The sequence below is a fragment of the Rhynchophorus ferrugineus genome, unplaced genomic scaffold (assembly GCF_030347505.1).
Source record: "Rhynchophorus ferrugineus isolate W39M unplaced genomic scaffold, kcgeb_rfMv2 rfM4, whole genome shotgun sequence".
In the NCBI taxonomy this organism is placed as follows: Eukaryota; Metazoa; Arthropoda; class Insecta; order Coleoptera; family Curculionidae; genus Rhynchophorus; species Rhynchophorus ferrugineus.
The window spans coordinates 43,853,523-43,871,829 of NW_027472583.1; the positions used below are offsets into that span (position 1 = coordinate 43,853,523).

Sequence of the window (18,307 nt, forward strand, 5' to 3'; positions counted from 1 at the left end):
CTAATCAACAATGTATTTTCGTATTCTGGGCTTTTTCATTCTCTACGCACTCGCGCGTTGCCGACAATGCTCTTGCGAGTGACACAAAAAAAATTTTGTTACTCACGGTAAAAAACGTTATTAGGTATATTTTATTGTTTTAATCAGAAAAGAAAAAACGTAGTTGGCTTCTAGGGTATGTATTTTATCGCAGATCATCAACGAACGTTTCTACGTGATTAGTTAGGGAATTCTGTTATTATTTAGTTCCACAATAATATTATTTCTCCAACAATTCTTTGTTACTTTATGGCTTAGTCTTTCTACCTGGTGCTTTGGGATATGTTTTTAGAAAATTGGCATCAAAGTGATTTTTTTGGTGGGAAAATCAAGACTCAATACAACTAATTGTGACATTCTAATTATATACAATAAATATACAATATACAATAAAACTTACTAAATAATGTGGTTTATATAATAAATACGTCCATGAAACAATCTTTGGACCATATATAATCAATAAGATAAACTAAATTCAAGTATGCAATTAAAATAGAATTAATAAGTAAAAAATAAAGCTAAAAATATCAGACAACTCTAACTTATATATGTTATACAGCGCCGCTAATACGATATTAGATATTCTAGGAAATTACTGTTTTGTTTGGTGACTTGATGTGAGGATTCTGTGTGCTTTCTCCCTATGGCAGCAAAATTGAGCAAGTAGATCTGATCTGACTAGATCGAAATGTTAAAATAACATTTCATTTTATAATATAAAACATTCTTTTCCGATTTCCGAATTTTAATTTGGGCGGGTTTACACCAGGTATTAGTTTCTTGTTTTAATATTGGACTTTAATGGTAGGCCATCCATAAACACAAAATAATGTATAAAATAATTTTATTCAATTTTAAAATAACATTTGTTTTCGTCCAACTATTACGGTGTTTATTACACACACCATTTTACGAACTCTAAATTTAGTAAAATTGTTGACTCCATTGTCTAGTGAAATCCCCGGTGCTTTAATTAAATCTCTTTTCGGTAAATATGTTACATCTATTGAAAGATATGTCTTTTATCGAACATAAAACATATTGGTCGACAAATTAGCTTAATAAGCAATTTCATCAGTAACAATTAACAGTATTTATAACAAATTCGACGAAAATCAATAACATTGGAAATAATATCAGAAAATTAAACTAATATGAAATTATAGAAACTAGGAGAACTAACAGATCTAATTTAATTGCTGCCTTATCGTAATTCGCCATAAAATATCAACGAAATTGGACGAAATATTACAGAAAATATTGATCATAACAGAAGAATTATTACATGTAAAACTTATGTAACAGAATATAGGAATTATTAACCCAATTTTTTTATCTTAACTGATTTCAACGGAAGGCAAAACGAAAATGAAATAGTCGCAAAAAATAATACATTAGGCGACATTTGTTTGACTCAAGGCCGTAGTTTTCCATTTTTTCGGGTAATGGCAATCATTTGCTATAGTTAAAAAAATTAGTGTAATTATAATATATTTGTATTATTCGCGATTTAAATATTTGTATTAATAATATTAATAGGATTTAAAAATTTTAGTTATCAATAACCAATTTTGTTAAAATTAATTTCTTGTTAAGTAAAATTTAACTTAAAATAACTTAAATATTAATCTGTCTGTATATGTAATGTTAAAAAACTAATATGGCACTTGTGATATGATATGATATGATATGTATGTGATTTCAAAGTTCAAGACATATATACGTATTAGGAGCGTCACCAATTCATCGACCACCTCGTCCCTTATGGTTTATTAAGAGCCTATATTAGCAGTTTTTATCGACGAACACTGCGCATGAAAACAAACCAATTTTTTATGATTTCTAAACCAAAAGAACCGGGCTGGTTCATATATAAACACTGGGTTAAGGTCCATTCATAAAATACTTGCTACAACTGCTCGTTGCGATATGGATAATGCTTCCAAATATTCTAATTTCTTAAAAAATTATATTAAAATAGTGTCTATGAAATAACATTGTTTTTAAAATATTCAAATGTCAGCGTAAAATTTGCTTAATGATAATAAATTTAATATATCATCGTTAATCTCTTTATATTCACTCAATCTTTAATGTGACAACTTAATATATCAAAGAGCTAAGTATGAGAAGCTTTACTTTAGTTTTTTTTTTAAAGCTCGTGTTGTTCGAGAATTTTCGTACTATCTCTCTTATTCAACAATAATTGTATGAACGCAAGTGTAAAATCTGCTTTAAAATCCCAAAAACTGTAGATATATTCAAGTTTGGGACGACTCAGAAAACATGCAATAATTTTCTTGGATCGGTTTTGATGTACCGATGCAAATAGGTTTTCCTTCGTTCTGGATATTCTTGTTACTGTACCAGTAGGCTTTTTCAATATTGTGTTTTTGTCTCCTGTTCTTTGTACCCAATCTTAGTACTCTGCCTCTATGTTACACGTGTGTGCGAGTGTAATGTGTAGTAAACGAAATAGAAATGAGTGTATCTCTGAGACACGTTATATAACCAGAAATATTTTGAACGTTTATGTATCGAGTTTTTGTTAGATAAAATATGTAACGCCTATATACAATTAGTTAAATGCACGGGATTGAGAAGAAATATGAGAATAATAATTTAAACTAGCAATGCTTAACAAAAATGTAAAACAAAAATATTAAGTCCAGCAAAAATTAATCGATTGGTTTCTTCAATAAATAGTTTTAGTGTATTGTATCAGCCAAATAATGCCAATCGAATATTAACATCTCACGATATAAAACATGTTTGATAGTTCTGTAAAAAAATGCTTACGAAATTTTGCTTCAGATCACCTCAAAGATGGATACCAGCGAAGAGAGAATATGCTATATCATTAAGTTTCTTATAGATAAAGGTAAAAACTCAAGCCACATAGCTAAAAATGTAAACAGTGTACTATTGAAGTAACCAAGAAGACGCAGTTTAATTTCAACCATTTCAAACATTTGGTTTATCAAACTCTGGAAGGCCAATTATCGAAAATGTGTGTAAATATCATACAATTTACTGATTCCCATAATAATATAAGCTCTGTTTCTGTTCATTATAAGTTCCAGGAGTTATAGATTACGAGGTTCTGGCAAATAGGCCTTATAGTTCGGCGAATGGCGAATTATTTTCTGATGAAAAAATGGGTTCAATAGAGGATTGTGAAAAGTTAACTGTCTGTGGCATTTAAGAACATTGAGTTAGGTGTTACAGAATTGCTCTCAGAATTACAAGGAATTATAGAACAAAACGGTATATAACAGGTAAATTGAAAAGTCCCCGGAATACCATAGTAAAACAGATTTTTTGGCAAAATTATTTTTTTTAATTTAACAGAATTCCCTTCAAGGGTGATAGACTGATTATAGCGACCCTCCAACTTTTCGATACCTCGATATTTCGATTTTTGTAGTACGATTTGACCTTTGGTTGAAAATGGTCCTCAGTTTCGTCGATCACCTCTTCGTTCGACGAACATTTCTTCCCAGCGAGCATTCTTTTGAGATCTGAGAACAAGAAGTAGTCGATGGGGGCCAGATATGAAGAATACGGTGGATGAGGAAGCAATTCGAAGCCCTATTCATGAATTTTTGACACGGTGCATTATATTGGTGAAGCAGCACTGTTTATCTTCAAATGTGGCAGTTTTTCAGCGATTTCGCCCTTGAAACGGTCCAATAACGCTATGTGACAGTCAGTGTTGATGATCCTTCCTTTTTCAAGGGAGTCAATGAAAATAATTCCCACACTTTGGAGCGGTTCATAGTGTGCAGTCCATTAGGATTACTGTCGATTGGATTTCGGAGTGAAATGATGGAGCCATGTTTCATCCATTATCACATATCGATGCAAAAAATCGGGTTTATTACGCTTGATCATCTTTAAACACTGCTCCGAATCATCAACTCGTCGTTGTTTTTGGTCAAATGTAAGCTCGTGCGGCACCCACTTTGCACAGAGCTTCCTCATACCCAATTATTCGTGAATAATATGATGTACACGTTCAGTTGATATCTTTATAGTGTCTGCTATTTCATTCAGTTTCAATTTTCGGTCATTTAAAATCATTTTGTTGATTTTTTCTAATGTTTTCTTCTGGGCGTCCACTGCGTTGACCGTCTTTGGTGCTCATTTCATCGCGTCTAAACTAAGCATACCAATCCTTGATGGTTGATTTTCCTGGGGCACTGTCCGGAAACTCGGCAGCAAGCCAAGTTTTTGCTTCAACTGTAGTTTTTCCTTCAAAAAGCAGTATTTTATCAACACGCGAAATTCCTTTAGATCCATTTTTTCACAATAACAAAAGTTGCTTCACTCAAAATGCCATAATTCACAAACTAATGATTGGACAGCTATCCAATTTAAACACGCATCTTTTGAGGGTTAGGGCTAACTAAAAGACATATGGATTTAATCCTAGTAGCGCCATCTATGTGTCAGGCCGGGGACATTGCAATTGACTTGTTATTTGTGCTCAAAATTTTTACTTAATATAACATTTGTTGTCATTATACCGTAATAATATTATACTATTGGTTTATACATCCAAGGTCAAACAAGAAAAGGCTACATTTATAAGCCAGTGGTCCATGATCTAAGATTATAAAATTTTAGCGCTTTTCTACATATTAGTGTCTGATCAAAATTAATTCCTTATAATGCATATTCGAGGTGTAACCAGGTGTACAAACAACTAAATAATAATAAATCGATTTTTTTTCTAAAAAAAAAGATAGGTCATGTAAAAAGTCCCGAATTATCTGGAATCCGCATGTGTGATTACGTTATATATCCGAATACTGTATATTGGGCTTTTGCATATATAAATATTTACTGTTTATAGGAAAGTTAATCTATTTTCACCTCCTTACCAATAAATGGGCGATAGTTGTAAATATATATAGCAGAGCATAAACCCAGAATGTGTTCAAATTGAACAATATCAAAAATAACATATGAAGTTAAATATGGCTACACTATAAGAAGATTTGAATCTTTATCATTGTTCTATTAGAAACCATAGAGTCAAATATATACATGATTCAACAACTATGTAAAGAATATAACTTAAGTAAAATTTTTGTGTATAATCTATTATGGCTAACACTGTGGTCTAATCTTATATATAAAAATGAATCGCAAAATGTGTTGGTAAGCGCATAACTCAACAACGCCTGGACCAATTTGGCCAAATCTTTTTTTAAAATGTTCGCTGAAGTTCAAGGATGGTTTTTACGGCGAGAAAAATTAGAATTATTGCTGGAAAAACCCTAAAAATAGCCCTTTTCTTTTTCCCATACAAATGATTTGTAACTAAAACGTAGCCAATTTGAGCTTTATTGCTATGGTATAAAGTTCATATTAAATTACAAGCACTCACTGTTGTCTAAGCAATGTAGGTGTGTTCCTAACGTCAAAGATCATATCTATCAAAACAATGTGCGTGTGTGCGTTGGAGCACAGAATACATAGTTGGAGGAGTTTAATGTCGCGTTCCGAAACTCGCGTTTCTTTTGTATTAGTTTCGGCACGCGAGATAAAATGCATCAGTTTCCACGTCATTACATCAGTCAAACAAAAATCGCGTTACCAACGGTGTTTTATTATTTTTAATATCCAAATTTTAAATAAATAAAACAATTCGTACGGCTTAAAAGGATTTGAGTTCAAGTCATATCAAATTTTAAAAAAAAAGTTGTCTGTTACAGATGACTTTTGATAGATGACAGATGAATTGTCAACTGATACACGAAACAAATTCGTATATCGTGTTTTGTGCAGAGTGTTTAGTTAGTTAGTGTTTGTTTAGTTCGTGATTAGTGAAAAAATAATTTATATTTGATATGCCTCCTATAAGACGAAGCAATTTAGGTAGAAGAACCAGAAATGCTATAAACCAAGCTAATTACCGATCTAATCGTACTGCACAAGAACGTGACGACGGAAATGAACGTGAAAGAATTCGGATATCACAAACGCGTGAAGCGCGAGCGCGACATTCAACTAATAATCGCGCAAGTTTGAATCCAGCTGCTTTCAGTTACGATGTGTCAATTGACTACAGTCATACTACTACCAATGTGTTGTTATTGGTTCTATGAACTTGGTTTGCTCACACTGTAAGGCATTAAAATACAAAAACGAAGCCAATGGATTGTGTTGCGCAAATGGTAAAGTGAAATTGATACCATTGGATCCACCACCAGAACCATTGTACTCATTGGTTTCAGGAATAGGAACAGATTCTATACACTTTTTGACACATATCCAACAATATAACAATTGCTTTCAAATGACTTCATTTGGGGCAACAAATGCAGTTCGGGAAAATTTTATGCCAACTTTCAAGGTATGTATTATAGCAGTTACTCATAATTATTTTAGCGAACAAAATTTTCTGTCACCAAAGTTAAGATATGTTACTAATCTTCAATTTCTTAATCATTACGAAATATATCACTTAGTAATCATATTATATGGTGATTCAGTTTCAGTGACACTTTTATTATATTTTATATTTGATAGATATTAGTTAAAACTAAATATATACTTTTTAAGATCAAATATTATTTAAGTTTGATCACTGACAATCCATTAATTTATACCACACCATAATATTTTTTTTATTTACAGATACAAGGGCAAATATATCACAGAGCAGGTTCACTGTTACCAGTGTCAGATAGCGACAACAAATTCTTGCAAATTTATTTTATGGGCAATTCACCACAAGAAATTGATCTGCGTTATGCACATAACAATTTAGTAAAGAGGTCTATTGTAGAACAATTACAAACTTTATTTCATCAACACAATCAATTGATTATATTGTTTAAAACTGCCCTAGATCTGATGCCATCCGATAATCACAAAATTGTAATCAGAGCTGATAAAACACCTGCAGGTCAACATACAAGACGTTTTAATGCACCAACTATTGATGAAGTTGCTATCGTTGTAGTTGGAGAAAATTTGGAATCCCGTGATATTGTTTTACATCGTCGGAATGATCAATTACAACATATAAAGGAAACACACCGCTCATATGATGCACTGCAATATCCCATTATATTTTGGCAAGGTGAAGATGGCTACGATTTATCAATAAAAATGATAAATCCCATTACAGGTAACTAAAATATTAGTTTAGCTATGGCGATAATATCTCAGTCACTATATTATGTATTTGAATGTTATTAAAACAAAATCTGTTTACAGGTTCTGAAACCAACCAAAAAGTCAGTTCAATGAATTATTATTCATACCGCCTAATGATTCGGGAAAATGAAGATAATCACATATTGAAATGTCGGCGATTATATAACAAATATGTTGTTGACATGTATGTTAAAATTGAAACGGAGAGATTAACATTCATCAGGTTGAATCAAACCAAACTCCGATCTGAAGAGTATATTCACCTTCGAGATGCGATTAATACTGATGGAAATGCACAGAATGTCGGTCGGATGACTATTCTTCCAGCAACATACATCGGAAGCCCTCGGCATATGCACGAATATGCTCAAGATGCCATGTCGTATGTTCGTCATTATGGTACAGCAGATTTGTTCATCACATTTACATGCAATCCGCAATGGATAGAAATTAAGCAGGAGTTATTCCCTGGGCAATCACCCATTGATCGTCATGATATTACAGCCAGAGTCTTTAGACAAAAGTTGAAATCTTTAATGAATTTCATCGTAAAACATAATGTGTTTGGTGAGACACGCTGCTGGATGTATTCTGTGGAGTGGCAGAAACGAGGATTGCCACATGCACACATTTTGATTTGGTTGGTTGAAAAGATAAGGCCAAATGAAGTTGATGCAGTGATATCAGCTGAAATCCCTAATGTACAAGTAGATCCTGGATTGCATGAGGTAGTTATCAAAAACATGATACATGGTCCCTGTGGAACTCTTAATCAAAATTCACCGTGTATGATGGATGGTAAATGTTCAAAACGATATCCACGGACATTAATATCGGAAACAATTACTGGTAATGACGGTTATCCATTGTATCGTCGCAGATCGACAGCAGACAACAGAAAATCAACAAATTAAATCAACAAGATATTGAAATAGATAATCGTTGGATTGCTCCATATTCACCCATTTTATCAAAGACATTCAAAGCACACATCAACGTTGAATCTTGCCATTCAGTGAAATCGATTAAATACATTTGCAAATATGTAACCAAAGGGAGTGATATGGCTGAGATTGGAATTGGTGCAGAGAATTCTAATGATGAAGTTACCCAATAACAAATGGGCCGCTTTGTCAATAGTAATGAAGCAGTTTGGCGAATATTTTCTTTTCCTATTCATGAGAGACACCCTTCTGTTGTTCACTTAGCTGTGCCTTTAGAAAATGGACAAAGAGTGTATTTTACAGCACAGAACGCAGTACAAAGAGCTGCTCAGCCACCATCTACTACATTAACCAGTTTTTTTGAGACATGCCAAAACGATGATTTCGCACAAACATTGCTATATTCTGAAATGCCAAAATATTATACCTGGAATCAATCCTCAAGGAGATTTATACGACGGAAACAAGGAAAACCAGTTCCAGGATATACAGATGTATATTCCACCGATGCGATTGGCCGAATTTATTCAGTACATCCAAGCAATGATGAATGTTTTTATTTACGACTGCTATTAGTCAATGTACGTGGACCAACATCATTCCAACAGTTACGAACTGTTGATGGTGAATTGTGTGGATCCTACAGAGAAGCCTGTCAATGTTTGCAATTGCTTGAAAATGACGCTCATTGGGATCAAACTCTCAATGATGCTGTAATATCATCACACACTCATCAAATACGGACATTGTTTTCTATAATCATATCTACATGCTTCCCATCAAACCCAATTGATTTGTGGATGAAGTACAAAGATTATATGTGTGATGATATTTTGTATCCAATACGGAATAGAATGGGAAATCCAAATATACAAATCAGTGAAGAAATTTACAATGAAGCATTGATTTCAATTGAGGACATGTGCTTGATAATGTCAAACAAACTATTAATTCAATTAGGCCTGACCGCGCCCAATCGTCCAATGCATGACGCTTTTAACCAAGAGTTGCATCGAGAAAGACTGTATGATCTCAACGCTTTGAAAGAATTAATTCAAACAAATCTTCCACTGTTAAATGAACAACAGAAGTATGTATTTGAAACTCTTATGAAAGTAACAAATGATGAAACTGGAGGGATTTACTTCTTAGATGCACCTGGTGGTACAGGAAAAACTTTTTTGATTTCATTAATATTAGCAACAATTCGCTCACAAAATAAAATTGCACTTGCACTCGCTTCGTCGGGAATCGCAGCAACTTTGCTTGAAGGTGGTCGAACAGCCCATTCAGCACTAAAATTGGCATTAAATATGCAAAGCAATGAAACTCCAACCTGCAACGTTTCGAAGAACTCTGCAATGGCAAAGGTTTTGCAGCAATGTAAATTGATCGTTTGGGATGAACGCACGATGGCACATAAAAAATCTTTGGAGGCTTTAGACAGAACCTTAAAAGATCTACGTAGCAATAATAACCGATTTGGTGGTGCAATGATTTTATTAGCAGGAGATTGTCGTCAAACATTGCCAGTGATTCCACGATCAACGCCAGCTGATGAACTCAATGCATGTCTAAAGTCCTCCAATTTGTGGAAACATGTCAAAGTACTTCATTTAAGCAAGAATATGCGTGTCGAGTTGCAAAATGACCAATCTGGAAACATATTCTCTAAACAACTCATTGACATTGGTAATGGCAAATTTCCTATAGACATGTTGACTGGCTGCATTAACTTTCCTCAAAGTTTTTGTCAGTTAACCCGATCAAAAGATAAACTTATTCAGAAGGTGTTTCCAGATGTTTCTCAAAATTACAGAAACCATGATTGGTTGAGCGAACGAGCTATACTGGCTGCAAAAAACATAGATGTAAATGAATTAAATTTCAAAATTCAAGAACAAATTACAGGCGAATTGAGGATATATAAATCAGTTGATTCGGCTACTAATCAAGATGATGTAGTCAACTATCCACAGGAATTTTTAAACTCGCTGGTTTTGCCAGGATTGCCACCTCACAATCTTCAATTAAAGGTTGGATCGGTGGTTATAATGTTGCGAAATATCAACCAACCGCGTCTTTGCAACGGTACACGGTTAGCGATAAAAAAATTACTAAACAATGTGATAGAAGCAACTATACTCAAAGGAAAGTATAAAGGAGAAGATGTTCTCATACCGCGCATCCCAATGATTCCGACTGATGTGCCATTTGAGTTTAAACGACTACAGGTTCCAGTGCGGCTTGCTTTTGCTATGACTATAAACAAGTCCCAGGGGCAATCATTAAGTGTTTGTGGTATTAATCTAGAAAACCCATGTTTCTCACATGGTCAATTGTATGTTGCCTGTTCCCGTGTTGGAAAACCATCAGATTTGTTTATCTATGCGCCAGGTAATCAAACAAAAATCATCGTATATCACAAAGCACTACAATGATAATAATAATAATAATTATGATTCACATGATTAACAATAAAGCGAGTACTTACTTTTCAATCCTTATATATGTTTTATTTAATTATTTTTTATTCACAACGCCCTATCACCAGGGTGATGGTTCTGTTCAGGAGAATTTTTTAAAATACGTAGGCACAAAAACTGCCACATTACAAATCTTTTTGACAGGACGAAGTCTGTCGGGTCAGCTAGTATTATATAAAGGTTAGAAAGGGAAGACACCTTCGTCAAGATTGTTTTATTCTATTCTATATAGGCTATCTGCTATTTTATTTATTTTAATACTACGTTTTGTTGTGATCATAAGGCCACCGTATCTGCGTGATTCTCACATAAAATCATTTGTAATTGCACCTATAACCCCATCCAGATATAATTGATATAATTGATAATGATCAAACATGATAATGATATATTATCAAACTACTGAGTTCTTTCTATATTAGTATATGATTCAAAAGATCGACATAGTTGTTTGTTATATAAATATAACTATAAATGTGCGTTTCTAAATTCATATTGGGAACAAACATGTTAGATACTGATTAAAATTACCGGCCACTATTGTTAAACCACAATTAGAAGATATAATGTATTAAACATTTTTTTGATAAGTGCATCGATTTGATCGCGTGAAACTTGTGTGAAAAATAATGACTATTTAATGTATAATATGAATATTTAAAATATAACTATAACTAAATTCTAATGGCAACTACGTTTATCAAATTACCAAGTTAAAATCTTCAGTGACAATTTATGGTAAAGTCCACTTTGTAAATATATTTAACATATTTTTAAATAAAGTTTTGAGTATTTTGTTTATTAACACTATTAATGAGAAATAAATTGTGACTTAGATCGTCAAAGCCAATCGAATGCATACCGAATTACTTTAAATTCTATCTGCACTGATAAGCAGCAATATATAGAAATTGATAATAGGACACGAAGGACACAGGTCTTAGAATGCAACGAGTTCGTGCACATCATGCACAACAACAACGAGCGCGACAAAATTAAATTGATCCATTCCGCAGATATAATGTTCCTGTGATCGATGAATGAGCAACATGCCAATAGGACACGGAAATGGTTTCTGGTGACAAAAGATTTCACTATACGTGGGGAGATGAAAATTGTTTCTCAATATTGTCGATCAATAAAATAAGATGTTGAACTGAATAATGTTGTTTCGATAACAAAGTAAAATTTCTACAATCGATCGCAACATCAGAACCATTCCGCTAATTAGTTTGTGGGTTGGAAATGTATTACAACTACTTCTTGTCCAGCATTACAAAAACTATACTTGTTTCAAACTGACGGCGTTTAACTGAAAAAAGACGGTACAGGACTTCATGTCGACATTCAAGTCATATTATAAAGGCTTTTGGAAACATTCAGATTTGTTATTTGTTGGCAGAAATAAATTTTAAAAATTCTTAAACAATTTTGTCCCTGCCTAAAGAAAATTTCACCATATAGTTGAAGAAGGGCTAACATGCCTAGATGCTGATCATTAATAATTATTGCATGAGGAAAATGTTAGGCATTAGGCTCAGAATTCAATATTGAAGAGAACTATTGTCCAATAATATAAAAGCTTCTTCATCAGAATACCAATTTTGTAAAAATATTCAATACTGTATTGATTGGGATGCCATTAGTCAGCCATAATATCGTCAGCAAACCTCACGATATACGTAAAGGTGAGCACGCGAGGAGGTTTAATTCAGGTTAAACGAGTTTGTTATTTTAGTAGCAAATCTTCAAGATACATATGAGAGATATGAAGTTCGACCGGCCATCTAGTTACTCTACGAGGGATTAGATAGGTTCCTCTCTAACAAAATGGTGTCTGACGAGCTATATTTTTTGATAGTCATTGAAACCATAGGACAGAGTTTTAAATTTTTATTGTTAAAATTTTACAATGAGCAAAAAAAATTTACAACTAATTTTATAATGAGCTTCCCTCTAAAAATATACATTTATCATTTATCAATTTTTATTTATTTATTAATTTTTTTCATTTGTTTCTTATATAATCAATCCATGTTGTCTAAGATTAGAATGATATATATTATTTATTATTAGAAAGTCAAAATAAAACATAAATATTAATATACCAGAAAACGTTAAGTGTAAGGTCAAAATAATTAGTCAAAAGAAAATCATTATTTGCTGTTCCAATAGAATCAAAATTTATTTTCTACAATAATTTTATTGTAGCAATTCAAACTAATTATATTGCATAAATTATAGAAATAAATATTATAATTAGAATAATAAAATTTAAAGTATAGTTAAATAAAATTTAACAAAAAAAGTAAAATAAAAGTTTCTATGAAAAGATAATATTAATTTTAGTCATACCATACATTAATCGTAAAACCACAATAAATTAAAGTATTATTATGATTAATTTATTTTAATTTATCTATAATTTTATGTGTAATTTGCAGTAGTTTAAGGTGTTTGAAGGAAATATTCCAGGAAGTCTCACAAACTCTTAGCAATACCCGGTATTTTCGACTGATCTAGAAAATGAAAAATGTGTTATCATAGAACTATTGTTAATTGCCGGAGTCATAACTCTTCGGTATAAAATATTGAGAAAATTTTTAAATAGCATTATTTTCATAAAGTTTCAAACATAATCAACTAAAAAATTTAAATGGCATCTTATTGGTACAATAAAATTATTCATAGAAATGATAGCAATTTTTATTATATTTTAAAGTTTAGATATGAAATAACACCCAAAATTGAAGTAATAAATTGGCAATAAAAAGGTACAAAAACGAAAGGTTCAAAGAAAATTCAAATTAGCCTTCAAAGAATTAAGAATGTCTAGAAATATGATAGGATAGAATTAACCCCACCCACAAAATCTTCTTATAAAAGAGGTGGTTGGATGGTACAACGCATAATTCGTCTACAAACTTTCCTTAACTCAGGTTAAGATCAATTATTTGTGACATCTTATCAATCATATTTAAATTGGTGTAAAATGAGTTACAACAGAAACGGTAAGATATTTGTTTAAATATTTTCTATTTAAAATATCTGCTACGCAAATTTAAAGAGCAACATACTTTTTTTGAACGCATTATATTTAATCGTTAACTCATATTTCAGAAAATAAGAGGGGCAAGGGCAACAACACCGGTTATAACAGCAGCCGCAAGAATTGTTCTGACAAATTTACAAAATTACTATGGATAGAAAACAGATTTATAGGAAAAATTATAGGTTAGTATGAAATACTTAAATATTCTTAAAACAAAACAACTATGTATTGTATTATTTACAGGGAAAGGGGGTGCCAATATTAAACAATTAGAGCTAGAAACAGGAGCACGTGTCCAGGTCACCAATCAATGTGATGGAAACAAATCCCTAATAAAAGTTATAGGTTCCATCGAAGCAACAAATAAGGCACACAAAATACTTGAAAAAATTCAATATCAAGCAGCACCTCTTATACCAAAGCCAGCACCAGTTATTATTGAGACCCCCCAAAAAAGTCCTCCAAAGAAAGATTATTTCGACTTAGATGAATGCGTAAGTTTCTCACACATTTGTTCAATATAGCTTCGTCGCTTACTATTTTCCACCGTATAGGCATTCTCGTGTTTAACCCTAAGAGTTCTATCTGAAATATAAGATATTAATAATTCTGTATCTTAATAAAAAACTGCCCAACATCTAGAAAAACTCTGTATTATTCTGAAATTTGTTTTATCGGTAATATGAACTCAGGCTTCCATAGGACAATTATTAAATTTAGAACGTAAGAAAATATTTATTTTACGAATCCGTTTGCTTATAGGCCAATTTAGTTTACATTTAGTTAAGACTGATGGTAAAATGAATATATTACCTTTGCACTACGTTTATATAATTTAGAACATTGGTCTAATGGCCATATTATGAAGAAATGGATTATATCTGCGATATTATTCGTATTTCTAAATTAATATGTTGGTTTGTCAGTTGATACAGTCAGTTCGTATATCTGTATTAATTTTTTTATATCAGCTGAAAAGTAAAGAAGAATATTGGGCCCATTTTCCGGAAATTAAGAAAACATTTTATGAGGAGCACCCTGACGTAAGCGCTTTAACAAAAAAAAGTGTTTCCCAAATAAGAAATAAAAATAATATAGGTAAGTGAATATGCGTTTACTAAAATTCACTAAAAAATACAAGTTATTCATTTTCAGTTGTGGATAGAATTATGACTATAGATTATATAGTTAAGCCCATAGCTAAGCCCGTGTTAACATTTGAGCAGGCATTTTATAACTATCCAGATATTTTGATAGCGCTCAAAAAGGCTAAATTAGAAAAACCAACCCCAATACAGTGCCAGGCTTGGCCGATTCTATTATCGGGAGAGGACATGATTGGTATTGCTCAAACCGGGTCCGGGAAAAGACTAGCGTTTGTATTACCAGCGTTCATTCACATTGATGGACAAACGACGCCGAAAGAAGAAAGACGGGGACCGGCCGTCCTCATTGTGGCTCCCACCCGAGAACTGGTTATTGAAATAAATAAAGAAGTGAAAAAGTACAAATATCGCGGAATAACTTCGTAAGTCTTTTTGTGAGATAAAGTCTCGTGCAGACGTTTAAATGCGATTATCTTCTTACAGGTGCTGCGTGTACGGCGGCGTCGACCGTAAGAAACAAGTTGCCGCTATACAGGAAGGTGTAGATATCATAATCGCAACACCCGGAAGAATGAACGATTTGATGAAATTAGGTGAGAACTTTAATCGACTTAAATATTGATTCCAATCTGACAATGTGTATTATAAATTTAGGTCATTTAGATATGAAAAACATCAGTTACTTGGTATTAGACGAGGCGGATCGGATGTTAGATATGGGATTCGAACCACAAATAAAACGAGTGCTTTATGGTATCAGGCCTACGAGACAAACCGTGATAACTAGTGCTACATGGACTGCGGCCTTAAGGCGCCTGGCCGATAGCTATACAAAAGATCCAGTACAAGTTTGCGTTGGTTCTTTAGATCTGACAGCAACACATTCAGTGAAGCAGACTTGTATAGTGTCCAACGAAAGCGAAAAAGAGGAGATATTCTTCGATTTATTACATGACATGGCTCCTAACGATAAAGTGATGGTGATCTGCGGCTCCAAAGGAAAAACGGATTACATTTCTGTCGAGTGTATTATGAGGCGACTACCCAGTGTTTCAATACACAGAGGCAAAGAACAAAAAGAGCGTGAACAAGCTATAAATGACATTATGGATGGAACCGCAAGCATATTAATTGCAACAGATGTAGTTTCCAGGGTCTTAGATATCGGAGATGTCACGTGAGTACAAAATAATGTTTCCCTTAAACATAGTTAATTGTTTCTCTATTACTAGGCATGTGATCAATTACGATTTCCCTAATAATATGGCAGAATATGTCCATAGAATTGGGCGAACGGGAAGAGCTGGTAAAACAGGCGAATCGATCAGTTTCTTCACCAAAGAGGATTGGGCGCATGCGTCTGAACTTATAGAAATTCTGGAAGAGGCAAATCAGGTAATGTATTATCGACAATGGTCAACTAGTATTTATATTAAATATTTTTTCTATTCTTAACAACAGGAGGTACCGAAGGGTTTATGCGAACTAGCGGAACGATATGACAAACGAAATAAGCAGAAAAATGAAGACGACGAATTACCGAAAAGGAAACAGTTGACCTTGGCAGATTTATGCGGGTGGTAATGAATACTAAGAATATGGCTGATCATTACCTAATAATGATATACACTAACTTGTTAATGCATATTTTTAAAATTATATAATGTAATCACCTATAGAATAAATATCGTTAATTTATATGTATATATAAGTTCTCTTATTCAATCCTATCAATTTTTCCTTATAGTTTTCTTGAAGTTTTCTTTAGTTCTGCGTCCGAACATTAATACAACAGATTATCGAACAAAACGATATATATTCGTGCCAAAATTTATGACTGATCAATAAAATTTGTTGACCTTATCCCGTAGTAATATAGTACAATTGATATAAATATTGAAAACAAGTGAAGCCAAGGGTCACACCCCTGTCCAGTTTAATGCCAAAAATAAGCCATCCAAGGGCTAATAAGAAAAAGCTACTTTAAAACCTATTAAAATAGTGTAGAGTTAGATGCTTACATGCATTATTTTACGTTACAAACTTTATGATATATGTTGTTGAAAATTCGAAGTTATCATACAACTGTTAAATAACCTTTCTGTTTCTGTTAAATTGGATGATTTTCACACTTCACCTCATGAATTAACTTTTAATGTTGTTATGTGAATGTTATATCCAAATTATCAGTTTTGATTTCTACTATCCTGAAATGGTGATTTTGATGTCAGTGGTAAATGACGGATCAGTGAATGATAAGATTTGTAACACTTATCAAACGAAAATTCAGATCAATCTAAGGTGCATTAGGATGGGAAGATCTAAAAGGAGTGAAAATGGATATGACACTAAAACTTTGACTTAAAATTCCATTTCAACATCTGTTTTGTTGTTTGTCAGACAAACCAAAAAAAGGGATTTATGAGGCATATTATGACTGGCGATGATTAGTCGATTTATTACGACAATCCAATTGAAAACGTAATGAGCTATTTCAGGATAACCACAACACCATAAGAAATTAAGGATGGTCATAAAGTCTTCGTGTATACATATTGAAATCGACAGAGTGTAGCGTGTACGATCATCTTGAAACAAATGATGTTATAAAAGATATTTAAACCGGCCCAAAATTAATCTACGTTTAGCTGAGAAAATGACCAGAAATAGGTAAAACAATAATCTTACATGAGTTTTAAACAATACACTTTTACAGCTCGAAAGAGAAGTTCTGCCGCACTCAGCGAACTCACTAGACATAGCGTCTTCTAATAATTACTTGTTCAGATCAATGCGACATAGTTTGGGTGACATCTCATAGTCCATCACAGACTTTCCATAATGGTCTTTCGACATGGTACAATAATATTGAACAGAACGATAAGCAAAAATTGTGAAAAAAAGTACGGTACAGGACTTCATGTCGACATTCAAGTAATATTATAAAGGTTTTTGGTAATATTCAGATTTGTTATTTGTTGGCAGAAATAAGTTTTAAAAATTCTTAAACAATTTTGTCCTTGCCTAATGAAAATTTCACCATCTAGTTGAAGAAGTGCTAACATACCTAGATGCTGATCATTAATAATTATTGCATGAGGAAAATGTTAGGCATTATGCTCAGAATTCAATATTGAAGAGAACTATTGTCCAATAATATAAAAGCTTCTTCATCAGAATACCGATTTTGTAAAAATATTCAAAACAGTATTGATTGGGATGCCATTAGTCAGCCATAATATCGTCAGCAAACCTAAAACGATATACGTAAAGGTGAGCACGCGAGGAGGTTTAATTCACCGACAATTGACGAATTGCCTATTATTATTTTAGTAGCAAATTTTCAAGATATATATGAGTGATACGAAGTTCGCCCGGCCATATAGTTACTCTACGAGGGACTAGATAGGGACTTTCTAAAAATGGCCTCTGACGCACTATATTTTTTAATCATTTTTTCATTGAAACCGTTGGATATAAATTTAAGATTTTACTGTTCTATTA

General features: G+C 32.8%; 2 protein-coding genes across 2 annotated transcripts in view; one reads left to right on the plus strand and one right to left on the minus strand.

Moving 5' to 3' along the window:
• Positions 1–18,307, minus strand: part of LOC143195345 (sodium channel protein 60E) — a 301,968-nt gene that overhangs the window by 181,677 nt on the left and 101,984 nt on the right.
• On the plus strand, positions 14,867–17,559 carry LOC143195728 (putative ATP-dependent RNA helicase DDX43). Its single transcript, XM_076403162.1, has 6 exons — positions 14,867–15,225; positions 15,287–15,396; positions 15,458–15,980; positions 16,036–16,198; positions 16,265–16,383; positions 17,520–17,559. The coding sequence occupies exons 1-6, from the start codon at positions 14,867–14,869 to the stop codon at positions 17,557–17,559; spliced, it is 1,314 nt and encodes a 437-aa protein (XP_076259277.1).

Coding starts and splice junctions, on each gene's coding strand:
- LOC143195728 (XM_076403162.1), top strand. CDS start 14,867: ATGACTATAGATTATATAGTTAAGCCCATAGCTAAGCCCGTGTTAACA. Junction 15,981..16,035: donor TTAGATATCGGAGATGTCAC/GTGAGTACAAAA, acceptor CTCTATTACTAG/GCATGTGATCAATTACGATT. Junction 16,199..16,264: donor TTCTGGAAGAGGCAAATCAG/GTAATGTATTAT, acceptor TCTTAACAACAG/GAGGTACCGAAGGGTTTATG.